Genomic DNA, 17,529 nt, shown 5'->3' with positions numbered 1-17,529 from the left:
CTTGTTATTAAGATGGTAATGTAATCCACCACTTGGTTCCCATGCTGGTCATATGATTCCTGGAGTGAATAGATCCACAAAGGATGGAGAAAATTGACCAGCAACATGTGGTACTCCCTCCCACACAGTGACTGCTAATGGGGAAAGAATGAGGCAAATCTGAGTAAGAAAAGGGAGTGGCGAAGACAAGTTCGATGAGTCAGTGCAAAAAAAGAAATAAGAAAAGAAAAGGAAATGGAAAAGGAAGGAGGGAAGCAAACAAGAGGGAAAAATATCTAAACCAGTGAGTAGAAACTTAAATCTGAAATTCTGTTATCCATTCATCCAATAGCTATCCAATGTCTACTATGTGCAGGGAATGGAACTAGACTCTAGAGGAGATACAAAGGTCAACCAGATAGCTCTGCTCAATGAGTTTATGGTCTAGTAGGAGAGATAAAGGCATGTACACAAACAGTTGAAAAATATGGCAGAAAGTGTGCTGTGCCATAAAGGAGACATAAAAGAATCCTCCACTGTGAGACTCAAAGGAGGAAATGATTACTCCCAGTGAGGGATCAGAGAAGGCTTCATAGGAAGAATGACATTTCAAGCCAAAAACACAACAGAAACAAGGGTACACAAGTAGGAAATCAAGGACATATCGTTTCAGTAAGTAACTAGATTTAATTTGAGACATAAGTGGGTATGAAGGGAGAGATGGTAATAATAATAGGTAACGATCCAGAGAGCCATGGCTAAATTGGATAGCTGGATTGGAGCCAGACTGAGTATTCCAAAATCAGACTCAGAATTTGAACTTAAATCCAGTGGGGAAGGAAGGGGAGCAGGGCGGTGGGGAGGGAGGTTGACAAGTTACGAGCTGGAGGAATCTCATAACTTAACCCATAAAATTAAGGTAATAAAATCAACACAAAATCAATGTGTGAAGATACACAGAGTCCCTCCAAAGAGATACAATGTCTTCCAAACCAAAAGCAAGAAGAGAAGCGGACAAAAAGGCTTGGATGATGGCATTAATATATTTAAACAAAGAATGTGACCACATCAAAGTGTGGTCAACAAAGAAACTTAGAAAAATGTAGAAAAAATAGAGGGGGCCACATTGACTCCAGAATCACCCAAGGCAGAGAAACACTGCAGAGAGGCGACAAGCCATCTTCTCTGTGATGGGACAAGGTTCCTTCATGAAGCTTAAACGGAAACAGCATATAGTAGCAGTTAGGGGTATATGGGTTCTTGGAGTCAGAGGGACTTGGTTCCAATCTCAGTTCAGCCTCCTACTAGCTTGGACAGAGCCTTGGTTTCCTCATTTGAAAACTGAGGATAATTGTGCCTACTTTGCAGGAGGACCACTGGGAGAATTAAATGTCCTACTGTATGCAAAGCACTTAGTGCAATACCTGCCATACAGCGAGCAATAAATAATCTTAGCCTTGGGCTTCCCTGGTGGCGCAGTGGTTGAGAGTCCGCCTGCCGATGCAGGGGACACGGGTTCGTGCCCCGGTCCAAGAGGATCCCACATGCCGCGGAGCGGCTGGGCCCGTGAGCCATGGCCGCTGAGCCTGTGCGTCCGGAAGCCTGTGCTCCGCAACGGGAGAGGCCACGGCGGTGAGAGGCCCGCGTACCGCAAAAATAAAAAATAATAATCTTAGCCTTTTTGTAACTGTGTTCTCTCCTACCAACTATCCTGTCACATTATTCCATGCTCACGAACGCAAGCTTGATATTATTAAATTTCATTTTTCAGATCTCTTGATATTTAACAGCAATGTCCTAGCAAAATCCAGGATCCAGACAACAGGAAAGGAATCCACTCTAAAATAAAAATTGGCGTTCCACTCTGAGCACAGTCACTCAAGTCTGAACAAAATCCTGTCTCCAAAAGACTGATCATTTCCAGGTACAAAGCAAAATCCATTAAGAAGAATCAGACCTGAAACATAGTGACCAAAATCCTCAGAGGTCTTCCTGAGAAGCTAGATGGCACCCAGCTGACCAGTCCTACCTGATGCCACCCTCAATCTACAATAAGTCAACCTGGATGATACTTTTCCATACTTCTCCTTACTTTCCACCTCTCTCATACCCTCCAATCATGCACTGTGGTGAAACACGTATTCTCCCTCTCTAACCTTCTAGAGGTCAAAGATGCCATCTTGTCCATCTTTGCATTCTTTTTTGGCCACATCCCCAAATACCGTGCATCAAACAGAACCACCATAAATATTTATCATAAGAATGAATTTCAAACATGACTTTTCTTAACAACACAATCCATTGCGATCTGCCATTGCTGCACCCTGAGGCCCTCTTCTGATTTACTGAATTCTTATTCTACACTTTTCTTCCCCTCCTTTCCTCAATCTCTCCATACCTGAGCTACCAAGTATTACAGAAAAGTCAGAAGACTTTATCTACTGGGTTCCCAACAAATTCATACAACTGGGACCAAGCCATCAATGGGCTCAGAAATCTTTTATTCATCTCTAGTTGATGTCTCATAGCAACTTTCCAAAGAGCAGTGTTGTGCAGGATTTAGGACATAGGGCCTGGAGTTAGACACAACTCAAATTCTTCCTGTGTGATCTCAGTTGAGGTACGTGAGGTACTTAACTTCCTTAAACTTCATCTTCCAAATCTGTACAATGAAGTACCTAACTGAGGTAATTAACAACAGAGTAATAGCTCAAAAAAATTGGAACTGTTACTCTTAAGTAATCTTCCAAACCCTATCCCCTCTTCCACTCCTTCTTTGTCAGATAACTAGAAACCTCCTCTCCTACTTTACCAAAACAATTCAACTGGGCCCTGTCCACTTGAGAGGCAATGGTGGTGCAGTGGGGAACACTGGGGTCAGGAGTCCAGCTGGTGCCACAGACCAGATATGTGACCATGAGCTGATTGTTTCATTTGTGCTTCAGAGTCCTCAATTGCAAAACAGGTATTCTAATCTGTTCCTTGTAGAATCACTGTGAGAATTAAATGGAAAAATATGAAAGAGCAGTAAGCAGAAGAAGAAGGGGAAGAATAAGCGAGGTGATAAGGCTTTCAAGTAAAACAGACCCAGTTTCAAATTCCAGTTCCATCACTTAACTGGTTGTGTGACCTCAGACAAGTTAATTTCTCCAGACCTCAGTTTCTTATCTGTAAAATGGGGGAAAATAACTTCACAGGGTTCTTAACAGGTTTAAAACAATGTGCAGACTAACTGGCATGTTAATTTCCCACCCTTCTCTCTACCTCTTCTTTTCTTTCCGTCTCAAAACCTCCCCTTTATTCACAGGGCCAGTAGAATCCACCATTTTTGACCATTAGTTAAAAAAAAAATTAGTACATCTCCAATGTATCTATATTTAACAGCAAATTAGACAAGTACTACTACACAAATATACTGTGTTCTATATAAAGCAGAACACTAAGAAGAAATTTCAAAGGGTAAGATAAAAATACAGAAAAACTTAGCTCTAATAATTCCTTCCCATACCCCAAAGAAAGGTTCCATATGTCCCTAAAATTTGGAAATTCATTTTGGAGGTCACTACACTTTTATGGAAATTGGTTCAAGACAAAGATAAATAGAATAGAGTTGGTATAGCTCCTAGCACAGTGACTGGCACAGAGAAGATGCTCAGTGAACATTGGTCCATTACAGTTTTTAGAAAACCTGCCTCTACACACATACGTCCCTTACAAGTTTGCACAAAGTGAGCTCTCAGCTCAGTCTCCCTTTCTCTTCAATTCCCCCATAGAATAGCTGGTGCTCTACTTCACTTCCATGTCACACACTTGTTCATGAACTGTGCTTCAATCTACTGAAAGCCCTTTCTCCAAGGTCACCAATGATCTTGTGATGGCTAAATGCACGGCTTTTTCCTACATCAAACCTTGACGACCTCCCATATGCCGATGACCTACCTATCTTCTTCCCTTTGATTCCCACTGTAAGTGCAATAGCTTGACTCTCCTTTAAAGACATATTTTCCTCCCTGTCCTTCCCTGGCTCCTCCTTTTACCCCTTAAATATCTTCTAGGGCCCTGGACTAACCATTCTTCCTTTCCTTCTCTAGTGAATTCTATTGGTTTTACTTTTAAAATATATCCTGCAAACATCCCTCCTATGTCCATGGCCACACCCTGACTTATATGCCATTATCCTTCTCAAAAACTAGAGCAAACACCTCCTTACTGGCCTCCTCTTTGCCACTCTCTTTTCTCCGCATAGTAGTCAGGGTAAACTTCTCTTTTAAAAACTATACTCTGCCTGAGTTCCCCGATGGTCCAGTGGTTAGGATTCCAGGCTTTCACTGCTGTGGCCTGGGTTCAATACTTGGTGGGGGAACTGAGATCACGCAAGCCACGTGGCGTGGCCAAAAAAAATACACACACACACGCACACTTGTTACTCTCCTGCTTTAAAGCCTTCAGTGGTTTCCCACCATGCCCTTTTGTAAAGCCGAGACTCACTATGGCCCACAAAGGCCCAATGTGATGTGGGCCCTGCCTACCTCTTCTGCTTTACCTCATGCCACACACCCCCATCACCCTCCACCCCCCATTCACCTCACTCGAGGCCCTTGGTGGTCTCCTTTTATTTTGACTTCCTCAAAAAAAAAAATCATTTATTGCCCCCAAGGCCTGCACACTTGTGGTTCCTTTCCTGCCAGGAACATCCTCCACAGCTCTTCACAAAGCCAGCTCCTTATCCATCAGACTTCAGCTCACCTTCCCTACAGTGCAGTTGTCTGGCACACAGTGGAAGCTCAGTAAGTATCCATTGAATGAATAGATTCCTCAGTCTTTGGAATCAATCTCAGGCTTCAGTTTTAGTAGTCATTTCCAAATTCCTGCTAGATATCCAGACTTTAAATCTAGCATACCAAAGACACTCAAAACCAAACCCTTCATCTTTCCCCAAACTAGTTTCCTCCAATCTTCTGAAATTATATGAGCAATATAACACACACTTTCTGCTTCAGAAGTATGAATTTCCCATTCGTTTGCTCCACCTGCCCAAAATTCTGATCATCCATTAAAACCGAATTCAGGACTTCCCTGGTGGCACAGTGGTTAAGAATCCACCTGCCAATGCAGGGGACACGGGTTCGTGCCCTGGTCTGGGAAGATCCCACATGCCGCGGAGCAACTAAGCCCGTGAGCCACAACTACTGAGCCTGCGCTCTAGAGCCCGTGAACCACATATACTGAACCCACGTGCTGCAACTACTGAAGCCCGCACGCCTAGAGCCTGTGCTCCACAACAAGAGAAGCCACCACAATGAGAAGCCCGCGCACCGCAATGAAGAGTAGCCCCCGCTCGCCACAACTAGAGAAAGCCCACCTGCAGCAACAAAGACCCAACGCAGCCAAAAAAATTTTAAAAATTAAAAAAAAGAAACTCTTCCTCATATTCATTAAAATCACTCCTCCCTCAATTTAAGCCCATTTCCTCTTAAATCTTTGAAATATAGGAAGACTAATTAATCAAAATCCCCAAGCAAAAACTATTCTTGTACTCAAAGATGGTAATCAAGCCATCCCTTAGCTTTTCCTTCTCTAGGCTAAAATCTTTCTATTTTTTTTTAAACGTATAACGATAAGGAATTTTTTTTAACTTTTTAATCATCTTTATTCCTCTCTTAAGTATGGGCGGACCAATATTGGATTCCACATGCCAGTATCTAACAGATGTTACGTCCCAGCCCTTATGGTTCATCTTTCTTATTTTACTTTTATTTAGTTATTTATTTATTTTTGCCACACAGCACAGCATGCGGGATCTTAGTTCCCCAACCAGGAATCGAACCCATGCCCCCAGCAGTGGAAGCACAGAGTCCTAACCACTGGACCGCCAAGGGAATTCCCTGGTTCACCTTTCTATAATCAAATTCCACAGTCCCCAATATGGCATGTTAGCCCCCCAAAAGTTGTGAATTACCCTACAAACTTAATCACTTATTAGAATTAATGTGAAACCCCTTCTTCTTTTAACGCTCACCTTATTCCATTTTGTGATGACTCCCTTCACTCATCAACCTGGTTTGACGCTCCACTATTGAGGTAGATTTTAACAAATTCTAGGTATCTGAAGCACAACAGAAAAGCTTGAGAGGCTGGAGTGGGCATACCATTCATGTCAATCAAGGTCTCCAACCACGGTCAAGGCCTCTCCAAGGCCAAGTAGGCTCTGAGTACCTCCTCCTTCCACCTCGAAGATAAAGTGGCCTTGCAAAAGACAAGACCTTTAGCACCCACCTACTGAGCAAAGGCACCTTTTCTGTAGAACCCAACAAGGTATATTTATCTACAAAGAGACAAACCAGGTGCTTACAGCAGTGTAAAAACATGTTTTCCCTCTGAGTCTTACCAGAATGTATGCTTCAATGTCAGAAGCAGCTTTACAATCACCGATAAAATAGGGATAACAAAACCTACCCAACACAGGGTACTGTAGGTATCAAATAAAATGATACAAGGGAATAATTTTGTAAGGTACTATACTACGTTAGGTGATGGTCTAGAACTAGGTTTCAGGAAGTCCTATAAATCTTCAAATTAACTTTGGATGGTTACTTGATGGTTTCAGGTGACATATACAGAATAGGCACCATGGGCTCAAGTTCATCAAACAAGAACAAAAACATGCCATCTAACTAGAAAGCTTATGGATTTTCTAATACTGCCAAGACTAATAAAGATGTTTTGACTAGTGGTTTGACCCTGGAGACCCACTTTAGCCACTGTCTAATGGTGCTGAGCTCTAGGTCAAGGACCAGGTCCAGTGAAGGAATTCAACAGTCTAGTGGAAGAGACAGACACTGCTGTGGAAGTCCAAATAAGGAAGAATAACTACCGGAGGAAGTCAGGGAAGGATTCACATATGAACTAAGTCTCCTGGGGATGAGCACTTTGCCTGTCAGAGAGGAGGGGGAACCACCAGGAAACGGCACAGTGTCCTAAAAGGATGTGGTATAACCAGGGACTGGAAAAATGAAGAGTTCAGGGAGGTTGGAGAGGAGAGAAATGGCTGGGAAAAGGAGAGGGAGATAAAATGAGTAACAGGTAGGATAGGGTCAAATTATGAAGGACTTTCCCAATCTAGCTAAGTAGGAAACAGAGAACAAATGGCACTCTGAAACGTTGCGAATGAAAAGATTAGATTTGGCCTTTAGGAACATAACTTTGGCAACAAGAATGAGAGGTTGGAGCAGAGAAGGATCTATGGTGCAGTGACAAAAGCACAATCAAGATTTGATAAGGCTTTGAATCAGAAGTTACAAACTCAAATTCCTGGAGGCAAAGTAAGTCAAAAGTGGCATCTTCGTTGTGTAACATCTGGGAGAATGGTGATTATCTGTGATCTTGGAAGAATGCAGGCCCCGCCTAAAAGTCTTCACACATAAAATTTTAAGCCATTGGGCTGGTTAAACAAAATAGTTTTTGACCTATGATAAATTAAAGCAATACAGTGGGAATGAAGAAAAGACACACATCAAACAGTACGCCAATATAATCAAGAGGGTTTAGCAACCACAGATTTATCATATTTAGAGATGTGTGGCATAAAAAGAATGAAGAGGAAGATTTGGTAGATATAGTTAACAGAGTTCAAACATACAGCAATACAAGCAGATAACAGATACTGGGTAGGGGAGATAATGACTTGTTATGTACGTGTTGAACTTAAGACAAACCTGGTAGGTTTGTGAAGTTGGACAAAGCTTGTCAAGATTTGTCAAGTTGGAAATAAGGATCTGAAGTTTGGGAGAGACAGCTGGGCTGGCAAAACATACTGAGGATGGCTGAATTCATGGACATATTTGAGATCCTTAGAGGAAAGGGCTGGGAAAAGAGTGAAAAGAAACCCAAGACAAAGCCCTGGAGCATCTCGACACTTATGGGATAATCAAAAGAAAATGAGAATAAATAATGGAAGGATACTCTGGAAACTCAGAAGAGACAAGGTGGCCACAAAGCCACAGAGAGAAGGCTGCTGGGGAAAAAAAAAGAATGGTTCAATACTGCCAAATGCTAGGCAGAGATTAAGTAAGATGGAGGCTGAAATCAGGACCAGAATACTGGGCCTGGAAATCAGGAGTTTACTTGTAATCTTCAGGAAAACAGGAATAGGGTAATGGGGGTAGAAGCCAAAATAACAAAGAGCTGCTAAGAGGATCCGAGTTGAGGAAGTACAGTGGAGGCTCGTGCTCATTCTACTCTTACTAAGGACCTACTATGTGCCAAGTACCATGGATATAATTCTAACAAAACAGGTGCTGCTTCTCAATCTAGTCCACGATCGAGGAGACACAGGATGCTCCTGAGTACTCATCCAGTCTTGGTGAGTAAGAAGAGATTTCATGGAAGAAGTGATTTTCAGACTCCAGCCAGTTAAGCCAGTTGGCCAGGTTAAGCTGGGGAAGGGTGTCTCAGAGAAGGCTTGCCTGCGCAAAGGCCTGAAGTAGAGTGAACATGGACCACCTGGGGGTAATTGTAAGGCACAGGAAAGAGCAAACTTTAAAGAGGGTTACTGCCTGGTGCTGAGGCTGAAGATTTCAGAAGTTTAGAAGTGAAGAGCAGGAAGGAGATAGGGCGGCAGTCTGAACAGAATGAGGGGAGGGTCTTCATTAACACCTCAGAAACTCACTGGTAAGACAGTGCTTTCTACAATTCAGGAGTCAAAATTATTAAGCAGAAAAGCAAATATGTTTGCCCCTCTCTCTTCCTTTAACAATGGTTTAGTATGACTAAACCATTTCTCACAAGACACAGAAAGAATAGAGACTACAACAGCAAAAGATGGATAAAGCTGTAAACCTGTTTGATTTCTCTAAGGTTTATATAATAAACGGTCTTATTAGGTCCAAAACCACATCCAGATCCCAAAGGAAATGAAACTTTTCCCCTAACATCCCCTCCAAAGAGTTGAAGGACTTTCAGATACCCAACGTGATAACACGTTGACTCACTTCTAAAGACTAAGGCTCTTCCCAGTTTCTGCATCAGCTCAGTCTAGCTCAAGACACTAAGAAAAAACAGTCTGGGGTTACCTGATTTTGCCTGTTTCAAAACATGGCCAGGGCAGAAAGCAAGCTGCCTCCGGTTCCTGCCGCTGCTGAGGTCCTTGGAGCCGGGTTCAGATGAGATCATCTCAGGAACCAACAGCAGCGGCTTTCAGGCAGTGAATGGTGCTGCCTGGGGACGTATCTTTGGTAAGCAAGATTGCAACAGAGCAGGCGGTTTACCCAGGGCAGTGCTGACTCACGCCAGGCAAAACTCATTTCCCAAACAACTCAGCCTGAGCCAACCGCAATCAACTGCAACCTAGAAAACAAGAGGCACCCCACTGATTTTTCTTTCAAATGGAAAGCTGATTACTGGGGGCAGGTGAACCTCGTTCCCCGGCTGCTGGTCACCCAGAAAAGTTCCAGTGGTCAGTCACCTTCTGAAATATCACCTGAAAACAGCCTGGGGCTCAGGACAGCACGATTACTGAAAGTAGCAGGTCCAGGAGCTCTGGAGATTTCCCCAAGAGGCTGATAAAGAAGTCACTTTGCATTTGCAAATTAGAACATCTGGGTGAGAGGATGCCCAGTCATGGGGGGACCTGCCCAGTCATGGCTAGCTGGTCAAATCATTAGGGTGAATTCTGTCAGCTCTGACCAGGCTCACTGTTCTTTTTCCCCACCAGGCTTTCTCTGACCTTTCTGTTTCCTTAGACAACTCATGCTCTCTAATTAACACAGATACATAGGAGGGTTTTCTTTGTTTAATCAGCTGCCACATTCTCTATGCTAAAGCTAAGTTATCCACCATCACACCTACTAGATGTTTAAGGAACATAGGAGTCTGTGAAAATCACATTAACACTTACTTTTGAAAAATCCTTAAATTTATGTCAATTCTCATTTATTGGCCAGCTTATTAAAAAATTGATTCTAGGGCTTCCCTGGTGGCGCAGTGGTTGAGAATCTGCCTGCTAATGCAGGGGACACAGGTTCGAGCCCTGGTCTGGGAAGATCCCACATGCCGCGGAGCAACTAGGCCCGTGGGCCACAACTCCTGAGCCTGCGCGTCTGGAGCCTGTGCTCCGCAACAAGAGAGGCCGCAATAGTGAGAGGCCCGCGCACCGCGATGAAGAGTGGCCCCCGCTTGCCGCAACTGGAGAAAGCCCTCGCACAGAAACGAAGACCCAACACAGCCAAAAAAAAAAAAAAAGAATTAATTTTTTTAAAAAAGTAACAAATGTTCAAGTACAATTGGTGTCTTTAAAAAAAAAAAATCGATTCTAGAATGACTGGCTCATCAACAGCTATTAATTATTATTGAATTTGCCCTGACAGGCTAGAACTGACAATGGTGCTAGACAAAGAAAACAAAAGATTAAGTCCTTGCTTCCTCCGTGTTTTCATTCTACAAGAATGAAACTAAAGTTCATATCAGATCCTTCTGTTCCCTGCTCAAAATTTCCCATGGTTATCAGCTATTCCTTAGCATGGGCATTCAAGGCCACTACACCTAGCCTTGTTCATCCTGTCAGGTAGGTCTCTCAAGGCATCAACTCTGGATGTAGCTGCCAATCCAGCCTGTCATTCAATAAATGTTAGGATTCGTTAAAATGTACATGCAGATTGTCAGAATGCGGGTTTAAAAACTATGCTATTTAATTCTATTCCTTTTCACGGGGCTAGTTTAAAAAAAAATTATTTTATCCAATTCAATGCCCCTTAATTACATTATTCCAACAGGATAACCACACTGGCCTTTTAGAAGGTTTTATAAAATGTTCCCTCTTTTACTTCCTCCCCTTCAGTGTTTTCCTTTCCAGAAAATAGCTGTGTTTAAAGAAGTTTTCCTACAGTATGTGTTAATTAGTCTTTTTCAAATGATAAAAGCATCTTTAGAGCAGTTGATAACCATTATCTCACAGACCACACTTTAAAAAATATTTCTGTAGTTGATGATAAGTCACAAACATCCTAATATAGAGCAACTCTCAAGGTACATACAGTAGAGACAAATACGGAAACAAAAATAGAATACTGTTAAAAGCTTCTGACTCATTCTATATTAGTAAACTTTAAATGAGGAAGAGAAAATCCAGATGGTACTGTGCCCAGGAAGTAAATGTAAATGATGCAAAGCGCAACAGAAGCGTCAGAACTTCCTAATTCTGCTAAGATAAGCACCACTCAGCAGGTGAGGAGGGCAGGCTCAGATTATCGTCTCCCTCTGTGGGATTCTGTACAGTTCCGATCAGTTTCCCCTGAATATAACCATACTCCATCTGAGTTCCTTCTTTTAGCCAGGAAAGGCTGAGGATTACACGTGTAGAGCTCTAAAAAGATGCTAAACTTGAACTAATGGCTTCAGGCACTTGAGCTTTTATAAGGTTATATGAAAACTCCAAGAATATGAGACTGTATGAGAAATAAACAAAATAATTGTGGCTTTGTGCTTAAGTTCCTTCAATATATATATTTTTTAATATATTATTTTAAAACTCAGACAAAGTTAATTCACACCCATAGCTATATAGACTTACTTTTTATGTGTGGTCACAAGAGATATTTAACATGTGTATGTGTGCATGTATGCTTTTGTGTACGAGTATGTATGTGTGTATGTATATATACACACACATCTTGCAAACACCATACCCACTGTTTTACTTGCACAGAAATATGCAATGCCGTTTATAGCCCATATTTGGTTTGTTTTCTGATATTTCTTAACATTTTAAACAACAAGCAGGTGTCAAAAGAAATTAAAATAGTCATTTCTTAGGATTCTGTAGTCTTCCAAATCCATAGAAAATTACCAAATCCATAGAAAAAGATATGGGAGGGAAGCACAATGGGAACAGATCAAGGAGGTATTTTAGCTTTACCAGTATTTGAATACATTTTACAACAAGCATATATTCAAATATTACTTGGTAATTTAAAATTCAGTTAAAGTTTTAAATGCTCTACTGTTTATAAACTACTTTAACCTTTTCCCCATCTCACTCTTTCCTCTCAACAGCCTCCTTTTACCTGCTTCCCCATTCCTAGCAACCTAAATAATACTGCACATTTCCTCTTTTTAACAAAATTAATCTTACTTATGTCCATATCCTTTTTCTTTCCCCCCACGTCCTTTTTATGATTGAGAAGACAGTGAACTGATAAATCCAAATTTCCAAGAACCAGTGGCTTTCTCACTTTGTTGATAATTAGAGACACTGCTAAATTCTAATCTTGGATGTTCAGGGATCTTATAATTTTTTTTTTTTTAAACTAGAGTACCTACTCTTCAAAAAAGACAATGAATGTCAACCAAGTAGCTATCACCTAATAAATCACAGAAATTAGGCATGAAAAATGAAGTGAACTTTAGGATACTCGAGAATCAACTTTAGAGGTACTTAAGAATCAACAGTGGTGCTTATTGAAAAGGATCACTTCCCAACCCAGTCTCTCAGACACTCTGAATTAGCAGAAGTGGAAGGAGCCCCCAGAATCGGAAATTTTTTTTTTTTTGCCGTACGCGGGCCTCTCACTGCTGTGGCCTCTCCCGTTGCAGAGCACAGGCTCCAGACGCGCAGGCTCAGCGGCCATGGCTCACTGGCCCAGCCGCTCCGCGGCATGTGGGATCTTCCCGGACCAGGGCAGTAACCCATGTCCCCTGCATCGGCAGGCGGACTCTCAACCACTGCGCAACCAGGGAAGCCCCTAGAATCGGAATTTTTAATAAGCATCTCCCTCTCCCAAGTGATTCTGATACAGAGAGGCCTTGGATCATGTTTTGGGAGACAGGTCATAGCTCTGATCTCTAAGCACTGTAAAATGAAAAGTTTTTGTTTGTTTGTTTTTTGGCTGTGTTGGGTCTGTGTTGCTGCACGCGGAGTTTCTCTAGTTGGGTCAAGTGGGGGCTACTCTTCGTTGCGGTGCGCGGGCTTCTCATTGTGGTGGCTTCTCTTGTTGCAGAGCACGGGCTCTAGGCACGCGGGCTTTAGTAGTTGTAGTGCATGGGCTCAGTACTTGTGGCTTGCGGGCTCTAGAGTGCAGGCTCAGTAGTTGTGGCGGGGGCTTAGTTGCTCCGCGGCATGTGGGATCTTCCCAGACCAGGGATCAAATCCGTGTCCCCTGAATTGGTAGGTGGATTCTTAATCACTGTGCCACCAGGGAAGTCCAAAATGAAAAGTTGGGGTTTTTTTCCCCGAAGACCATCAAACTGAACAGTAGTCTCACAGAGCAGGTGTTAGACATTAGTCCCCTCACCCACAAGAACCATCAAGAATATAACAATTGAACTATATTTATTCTGTTGACTGGACCATTATTTTCTTCAAGCCTCCAGAGGCAATTATCCTAACTACTTATCTTAAGGATTTTCGCTGCCACCCACAGTCCTGTTAGACTGAGACATTTTCACACCTGGGATGCAGTAGAAGGGGCTTAACAGAATTTTTATGACTGTGAAAATTGAAGTTCATTTGACTCAACAGAACAGTCAAATAGAACAAAGGAGAAAACCTCCGCAAAGGCACAGCTTGAAAGTAGAGGTTTCTGACTTCCTGATGAGCCAGTTTTGCCCAGAAATTCAAACCATGGGATGCTATATAGCTCATATGTCAAGAGTGCCTAAATGGCAACTTATCACCACAGCATCATCCACCGCAGGCTTACTGTAACATTTGGAAGCACAACCCTGCTGGATAAGATGGCCTCTCCTGGGAGACAGCAGCTGTTGCCATGGCGGGGATCATTCCATCTTGGGGCCAGAAGAACCCAGCAGTCCCTTTAATCTTTAACGAGCCACTTTAGTGTTCAGATATAGGAACCGGCACTGAATGAGGCTCAACCTGCTTCACAGCACTTTGTGGCAAAACCACCCCCGAGCTGCAGGAGGGCACACCAGCCAAGCCGGTCCCCGGAGCTGCAGTTACCAGAATCTGTTCTATAATATAATTTGGGCACTTTATTATCCACTGTGGCATAATACTTCATAGTGCACAAAGGTATCCAATAGCGGACTTCCCTGGTGGTGCAGATGGTTAAGAATCCGCCTGCCAATGCAGGGGACTTGGGTTTGAGCCCTGGTCCGGGAAGATCCCACATGCCGCGGAGCAACTAAGCCCGTGTGCCACAACTACTGAGCCTGCGCTCTAGAGTCCGCGTGCTGCAACTACTGAAGCCCATGCGCCTAGAGCCCATGCTCCGCAACAAGAGAAGCCACCGCAGTGAGAAGCCCACGTACTGCAACGAAGAGTAGCCCCCGCTCGCTGCAACTAGAGAAATCCCGCGTGCAGCAACGAAGACCCAAAGCAGCCAAAAAATAAAAAATAAAATTAATTAAAAAAACAAAACAAAAACAAACCAAAAAAAAAGAAGAAAGGTAGCCAACATCAAGGGTACTGCCTACCTCAGGCACAATGAAATACTAGATTAGTAAATGTCAGGAACTGAAAAAGTAACAAGCCCACTTTGAAGGAAAAGGAAGACTCCAAAGCTGACAGGACACAGCCTGATGACCTGATGACAAGATTGGGAGAAAGGAAGTCAGCGACGTGACTAAACTGCTATCTTGGGCAGTTCACTTTAGAAACCTGGCAACGGAAATCTTGGAACCATTCGACGGGTGTGATTTTCTATACAAAGCTATTTCTTCATTTTTCCCCCTGTGCTGCTAATACAGAAGAAGGGCAGGGAAAAGGCCCTTGTCATCAAACTCCATCACCTAAACAACTCCAAGAGCTTCATAATGAAGTAACTGGTAAGCTCATGTTCTATTCCCCAGTAGCCACCCTCTCAGAACAAAGATTCTGTAATTCAACTTTGAAGATTACCTTAATTCATAATTCTTATTTACTCTATAGCTCTAGATTTTTCTCTTCCCCAAATATACACACACATTCTCTCTCTCCCTCTCTCTCCCCCCTCCCTGCCCCCTTCTCTTTCTCTGTCTCTCCACCCTCATACTCATGCTCTGCCTCCAATAAGTCAAACTTCCTAAATTTTCACCCTGGTTTCCACTAAAAATGCCACAAGATTAAGTTACCTTCCTTCAGGTCCCCAAGTCTAGGGGGCCTTTGTTGACACGCGTTTCATCTTGATGGGTGATTTCTAGCCATGCAGATAAATTACCTTTTCACCTACAGTTAATCTTCAAACTGGCTTTTGTAGGCTATGGAAATAAAAGGGTAAGGCTGCACAGCTTGAATGTCCCATCAAGGTAATCAAAGTAGTGGAAGAGGCAGAGAAGACAGAAGGAGAGATATCAAAATAAAAACTGCGCTGTGCATTTAAGGAGCACTTAAGAAAACACTCCATCTGACTAAGCAGCCAATGAGTAGACAAATACCCAAAGGACTATACATTCTCTAAAGATTACTGTGCTCACAGTTCTTGCTTCCCTCAAGGCCTGCAAGAGATCACATCATAAAGTTAGACTTGCATTATTCATAATAGAGTGGATAGATAGATCCCAACACCCAGAATTCTAAGGATTTACCTGCAAATAAAGGCATAACCTTATTTCAACCCAAACGCATGTAACTAGGAATAAAATACATATTGTTTGGGTCTTTCAATGGTATCTCTCTCATCCCTTTTACAATAGAACAAAAAAGGGTTAGAGAAAGGAACCCAAAGTTTTGTTGCAGGCATTAAACACTTAAAAAAGAATCACAGGGAAAAATGCCCACAATATATTATCCATTAAAAAAAAAAAAAAAGCAGTACAGAACAGCAGGTGGAGAATACAGAATAGCAGGTGGAGAACACACACACACACACACACACACACACATAGCACACACAGAACATATACATACATATGTATATATACAGAGAGAGAGATACAAAACATATAGTCAAAAAGTCTAGAACCACTTAACAGTGTTACTTTTGGTACGGGTGGAGGTTTACTTTCTGCTTTATATATACACCTTTGTGCTATTTTAGTATTTAAATGAGGAGTATAAGCTAATTAACATTACCAGAAATAAAGTACCTAAGATCACCTGACAAAGAAAATGAAACAGAACAATTTGAACAAGTTCTTAGGGCTATTCTGAGCCAAATTTTCAGCATATTTAAGGCTATATTTACTGAGGCAAACATAAGAATCAACCAGAATTCAGTGTTGGGACAGCATTGTTGGTTCGTTTTTCATCATTCTGAGCCAGAAGCGGTACTGTGCTATGTCCTGCCAGGTTAGGGGGAGACTGAGTCTCGTGCTCATGTCCTCACTTCCCCCTGGTTAGTCCTGGTTAGTCTTCTCTCTCTCAGGGACACCAGGGCAGGGGAGTAAAAAGCAGGTCAACAGACCACTGAACACTGTAGAGAGAAAGAGCCACATGAAGGGCTAACCACGACTCAAAAATCTTGCTCTTTGTCAGTCAAGTCAGTTTTACAAGTAGTCTGATGAACTTAAAAAATAGATATGCTACTTATTAGAAAAGTTAAAAAAGGGGGACAATACCAAATGCTGATGAGGATGCAGAGAAACTGGATCTCATACACTGCTGGTGGGACAGACTGTAAAATGGTACAGGGCTTGGGAAAATAGTTTGGTGGTTTCTTTAAGAAACTAAAGATACACATACTGTAAGACTGAGCAATTGCATTCCTGGGCACTTAACCCAGAGAAATTAAAACTTGTATCTATACAAATACCTGTACATAAATGTTCATAATGGCTTTATCTGTAACAGCCCCAAACTGAAAACAACCAAAATGCCCTACAATAGGTAAATGGTTAAAAAACTGTGATACAGACACTTCCCTGGTGCCACAGTGGTTAAGACTCTGCACTACCAATGCAGGGGGCCTGGGTTCGATCCCTGGTCAGGGAACTAGATCCCACATGCATGCAACAACTAAGAGTTTGCATGCCACAACTAAGGAGCCCGTGAGCTGCAACTAAGGAGCCTGCCTGTCTCAACAAAGACCCAGCACAACCTAATTAATTAATTAAATAATTAATTAAATTTAAAAACCTGTGATACATCCAAGGCATAGAAAACAAACTTATAGTTAACAAAGGGGAAAGGGGATGGGGGAGAGATAAATTAGGAGTTCGGGATTAGCAGATACAAACTACAAAATATAAAATAGATAAACAACAGGTCCTACTGTATAGTACAAGAAACTATACTAAAGACTTCCTTGGTGGCATAGTGGTTAAGAATCCGCCTGCCAATGCAGGGGACACAGGTTCAAGCCCTGGTCCGGGAAGATCCTACATGCCGTGGAGCAACTAAGCGCGTGTGCCACAACTACTGAGCCTGTGCTCTAGAGCCCTCGAGCCACAACTACTGAGCCCGCGTGCCACAACTACTGAAGCCCACGCACCTAGAGCCCGTGCTCTGCAACAAGAGAAGCCACTGCAATGAGAAGCCTGCGCACCGCAACGAAGAGTAGCCCCTGCTTGCTGCAACTAGAGAAAGCCTGCCCGCAGCAATGAACACCCAATGCAGCCAAAAATTAATTAATTAATTAATTTTGAAGAAAAGAAACTATATTCAATATCTTGCCATGA

The 17,529-nt window shown here is 42.5% G+C and overlaps 1 protein-coding gene across 11 annotated transcripts in view; it reads right to left on the bottom strand.

The window, feature by feature from the left end:
• RFFL (ring finger and FYVE like domain containing E3 ubiquitin protein ligase) overlaps nucleotides 1–17,529 on the bottom strand; it is a 68,886-nt gene that overhangs the window by 38,348 nt on the left and 13,009 nt on the right. The window contains exon 1 of one of the 11 annotated variants that reach the window (XM_060291327.1): nucleotides 9,051–9,185. The exons of 8 other annotated variants lie outside the window; for them this stretch is intronic. In XM_060291327.1, coding sequence (XP_060147310.1) covers nucleotides 9,051–9,150 — 100 coding nt within the window. In that variant the 5' untranslated portion in view covers nucleotides 9,151–9,185. Of the gene's footprint in view, nucleotides 1–9,050; nucleotides 9,186–17,529 lie in introns of those variants that run through there. 2 more of the 11 variants (XM_060291332.2, XM_060291328.2) reach the window with 2 other exon arrangements.

The sequence above is a fragment of the Globicephala melas genome, chromosome 20 (assembly GCF_963455315.2).
Source record: "Globicephala melas chromosome 20, mGloMel1.2, whole genome shotgun sequence".
Classification (NCBI taxonomy): Eukaryota; Metazoa; Chordata; class Mammalia; order Artiodactyla; family Delphinidae; genus Globicephala; species Globicephala melas.
The sequence above is the reverse complement of the archived record's forward strand: the minus strand, read 5'-3'. Positions and strand labels throughout refer to the sequence as shown.